Source organism: Phascolarctos cinereus, unplaced genomic scaffold, assembly GCF_003287225.1.
Source record: "Phascolarctos cinereus isolate Bilbo 61053 unplaced genomic scaffold, phaCin_HiC Scaffold_432;HRSCAF=1047, whole genome shotgun sequence".
NCBI lineage: Eukaryota > Metazoa > Chordata > Mammalia > Diprotodontia > Phascolarctidae > Phascolarctos > Phascolarctos cinereus.
The window spans coordinates 23,561-28,850 of NW_027555772.1; the positions used below are offsets into that span (position 1 = coordinate 23,561).

The following is a 5,290-nucleotide window of genomic DNA, read 5'->3' on the forward strand; positions in this document are numbered from 1 at the left end:
AGGAGTGATAAATTGGAAGATTAACATGAGTGGGATATTTTGGTAGAGCATCTAGGCAGGGATGTCTAGGCAGCTTAATCACACATGACTCTTGGACAGCCAGGCTGCAAGGGCATGCAAAATAGGATGAGGAAACTAACAGAAGAGGAAACAGGGCATGAAAGTCATAGCTTCACCTATGTCTCAATTATGCACAGGTGAGGCCCTTTTCTGGAGGAGAATTGGAAAGAAAATGGAAAATCATGATGATTTTATTTGGCTAATTATTTTGTGGATTATGGCAATGCCTCACCTTTCATAACTTTCTTCAATGAGTCCTTCACATCCTTGTTCCTCAGACTGTAGATCAGGGGATTCAGCATGGGGATAATCATAGTATAAATCACTGAAGCCACCTTTTCCTGGATAACATTGTAACTAGACACTGGCTTATAATACATGAAAATAATGGACCCATAAAAGATGATAACACCTGCTAGATGGGAGCCACATGTACTGAAGGCTTTGGATCGCCCCTTTGTAGTGTGGATACCGACGATACTGGAGAAAATGAAAGCATAAGAGATAAAAATGGGTAGTGTGGTCACCAATGAATTGAATCCAACAAGAAATATAATCAGAAGCTCATTGATGTAAGTGCTAGAGCAGGAGAGCTTCAGGAGGGGAAGGATGTCACAAAAGTAATTTTTGATGACATTGTCCGCACAGAAAAGCAGTCTGGCCAAGTAGGCTGTTTGAACCAGACCTGTAAAAGTGCCCATTGTATATACCCCTGATACCAGCAGGGAGCAGACTCTTTGGGACATGGTGCTATAATAGAGCAGGGGACTACATATAGCAATATAACGATCATAGGCCATAGCTGTCAGCATGTAGCACTCTGAAACAGCAAAAGAACAGAAGAAAAAGAACTGGGTCAAGCACCCTGAGTAAGAGATAATGTTTTTCTTTGATACAAAATTCACCAACATTTTGGGGGTAATGACCGAGGAGTAACAGAGATCTATGAAGGACAAGTTACTGAGAAAATAGTACATGGGGGTGTGAAGCTGAGAACTGATTCTGATTAGTAGAATCAGTACTGAATTCCCCACCATGGAGACAATGTAGATTCCTAAGAACAGGATGAAGAGGGGGTTGGAGTTCTGGTTGGTCATTTAATCCCATAATGATAAATTCAGTCACTATAGAATGATTCTCTGAAGTCATTGTCCTTTGAAAGTTGGGGTGATGATCTGCAGAAATGAAAATGAAAAGTCTAATTAGGCAAAATAGAAGTTGGCACATATTTTCTGATTCAAGATAGGTCTAATGATTTCAGTCAAAAGTTAATCTAAGAATGCATGTTCTCCACACTGATCTATAAAAACCTCAAAGGTCTGAAACCTATGCTGATCTCAGACCTGAGTCAAACTCCCCTAAAGCTACAGAGACAAATGTATACTCAGGGCAGAACAACCATGTGAAACTAATGGAACCCAAAGCTGGTGAATAGCTGTGGCCCATACAATATTACAGTCTACAAAAATGCACATGTATAATCAATATCAGATCTCTTGCCATCTCATAGAGGAGAGACTGGAGGGAAGGAAGAAGGGATAGAATTTGGAACTCAAAACTAAAAAAAACCTCACAAATGTTAAAATTGTCTTAACGTGTAATTGAGGAAAAATAAAACATTATTTTTAAAAGGAAAAGGGAAATCCAATATATATTAATTGTAATACTTTTTTTGTGGTAGAAAGAACTGGAAACAAAGTAGGTATCCATTGGATAATGTATTTGTGGTGCATAAATGATTGCTATAATAAAAAAAAAATAAAGTTAGCATCACCCAGACCATGGGAAGGTCTACAATGTGCATATGAAGGCCACAACACATTGTAAGCAAGGAATTACAGAGCAGAATGGGTGTAAAAAGATGCCATCAAATAAATGTGAGACCAAAAAAAAAAAAGATGTAGAGGGCCAGCTTTGGGGAGTTGGAGGGCTTAGGCCATCCCAGGTCTTACTTATAGATTGTACTAAGCCTGACAGCTGTGAAACTCAGGATGCCGGCTCACCACTCCCCTGTTTCGTCTCTTGAGAACAGGATGCAAGAAGGGAGGAAACAGATGGGGTACAGGACAGGATGCAGGAAAGAATGTAACAGACAAGGTACAAGGAAGTAAGGAAATCACTTAATTATATTTGTACTTTTCATGAATAATAATGTTACTGCTGCTTGATCCAGTACTATATAAGCCTGAGCCCTCAGATCAATAAACAGAGTTTGTTCTTCACTGCTCTCACCTGGCCCATGATTCTTTCTCTCTTCACACTCTACCGGCATCAGACCACAGCCGGGGACGCAGGCGCTCCCGGCAAAAAGATGACTGGCCACATGGAGAGAATTAAGAAAATGGATTGATAGTTTGTGTGCTGTTATAAAAACTAAAGGCCAGGAGAACTCAAGGAAGGAACCTAGCATTTTAGGTGGACCTGTTGTAGTAATGGATGGACATGAACAATTGTACAGGATGAACAGTCATGGATAGGTTAAGATCTCCATTACTGCAGTAATTAATCAGTTGAGTGAAATGACATATCCATTGTTGTATTAAATATTTGTGTACATATAAATATGCATTTATATAAAGATATGCTCCCTTGCTTATTAATATCAGTGCTCCCCCAAATTCCCTAAGCTTCCAGATCTTCAATCTTCGTCAAATCCCATGGTCCATATACCTTTACTGAACCTGAGTCACACAAAGATAGTCACACTATAGATTACATAGTTACTAACATGCGTTCTACTTCCTTAAATAAAAACTAACACTTTTTGGGAGTAAGAGAACAAGTATTTATTAAGACTGTACTATATGCCATGTATTGGACAGCTAGGTAGCACAATGGATAGCATACTGGACTTTGACTCAGGAAGACTCATCTTGAGTTCAACTCTGCTCTCGGAAGCCATGTGACCCTGAGCAAATCACTTGGTCTGCCTCTGTTTCATGTAAAATGAGCTGGAGAAGCAAATGGTAAACCACTCAAGTGTCTTTGCAAGAAAACCTCAAAATGATGTCATGAAGAGTGGGACATAACTGAAACAACTGAACAGAAACAAATATGCCAGGCACTATATTAAACACATTATAGTTATTATCTCATTTGATTGCATAAACAACTCTGTGAGTTAAGTACATTTCACCATTGAGGAAACTGAGGCAGACAGTTTAAATCATGTGCCCAGTAAGTGTTTGAGGAAGAATTTGAACTTAGGTCTTCCTGACTCCAGGCACAGCAATTTATCCCTAAGTTACCTAGTTGCTTTTAGGCTGCACAGAAGGTACCATTGGACCTAGAACAGCTATGAATTTCTGTTCCATTTCTATACTCCTTTCAGAAACTTATATGTGTTTAGTTCTATTGTTAATAATTATTTTCTCAGCTTGTAGAACTCATTTTAATGGGTTTGCATGTTCACTATTTAACTAAAATTGTCCTTGTTCTCATACAGCTCTCTCAAAAAAAAAAAAGATGAATCATATTGTTTGTCTCAGTCAGGAAATATAAAGATTCAGAGTCATTCACCTTCTATCTGCCCCAGGTTTCTTGTCCTTCAAAGTGGGGAAAATAATAGCACTTATTATTCTTGTTCTGAGAGTTGTTGTGAGAATAAAATGAGATAATACTTGTAAAGCATTTTGCAAATCTTATGTTAAAGCACTATACAAATCCTGAGTATTCTATTATTGTTACATGATCTTCTCATTATATAATCATAGTTTTGATCAATAACAATACTGAATGCTACATGCATTCAGGCAACTTTCTAGATCTTTGTAATACTTGTCATTATTAGTCCTTCTTCCAAGATTTGCTGAAGGCAAAATCAGGTACTCTTAAAAACTTATTGATGCCTTTCATCTTTACATTACCATTATTCCCCACCTAGCCCCACCAGATTGAACAATGTTGTGACAAAAAACTCCACCATCATTAAGCAAAAACATTCAATACAGAAAATTCATCTGACTGTATACAATATTCTGTCCCAGTAGTACTCTTATTCTCTGCTACGAGAATGATGTATCTTTCTTTATCTCTTCTCAAGGACCTTCAATGGTTTTTCCAATTACTCATACTTTAGCTTCCTTCCATTATCTTTTTCTTATTATTACACTGCTATTATCATTTTATATAATGTTGCCATGGGCATGATTTTATCATCCTTCAACAACTTGTATGAACATTGCCTTTCTCTGAATTCTTTATAATTTTTAATTATTGTAAAGTTGTATTTAATTACATCCAGATACCAATATTTAAAGCTATTCTACAATCAGTAAGAACCTTTTTGTTACCACAAAGAATGTATCTGTGAATATTTTGTCATAAATTCAATGTTTATTTCTTTGACTTCTATGAACATAGACTCAGTAGTGATACTACTAAGGGGATCGGCAGTTTGGAGATTTTTATTCATAATTCCAAAATGAAATCTGAATGTTGAACCACTTTACAAGTCTATTAATAATACATCAGTGTGCTTATCTTCTCAGAGCCCAACATTGACTTGTTTTCATCTTTTTTCGGTCAATTTGCATGGAATGAGATGAAACCTCCGAATTGTTCTATTTTTCATTTTTCATACTATTAGTCATCTGGGATATGTATTCATGTAGCCATTTATACCTTTGATACTTCTTTTTAAAACAATTCATTTATATCCCTTGACCAGGTACCTACTAGTGCTTATATATTTATGTCAATTCCTTGAATATTTTGCATACCAGGCATATTTTACAAATATTTTTTCCAACTCTACCATATTGCTTGTAAGTCTATCTTCATTTATTTTATTTGTGGTAATGCTTTTGAATTTATATACTCAAATTATACATTTTATGTTTTATGATCATTCTATCTCTTTTTTCATCATTCCTAATCTCTCCATTCACCATATATAGTGATGAAGGATGATGACACTGGTATCTCAAGGAGGTAAAATATAGAAATAAAATTCACATATGCATATATGTGTGTGTGTGTGTGTGTGTGTGTGTGTGTAAAGAACAATGCCAAGCATAAAAATTGGGTTCTAATGTTCACTTTGTATCTGAGTTTCTTGGATATAACAACATGATAACTGGCTAACCTAAAAATGTAAAATCAATGGTCTAAAAGCTTCCAAATTTGATTTTGTAATAGTAGAAATGTAAGGTTTGTGTTAACTTTGAATATTATACTGGCTGTTGGCAAAGTAAATTTGAATTATTCATATATATGTTGAATTGCAGCC

At 36.1% G+C, this 5,290-nt stretch overlaps 1 protein-coding gene across 1 annotated transcript; it reads right to left on the bottom strand.

Annotated features, from left to right (window-relative positions):
* Window positions 1-275: 275 nt before the first annotated feature.
* Window positions 276-1,209, bottom strand: LOC110204458 (olfactory receptor 8D1-like). The gene is given in 2 exon segments (XM_020980683.2): window positions 276-1,134; window positions 1,136-1,209. Coding segments are annotated over 2 exon segments (933 nt in total).
* Window positions 1,210-5,290: the final 4,081 nt, after the last annotated feature.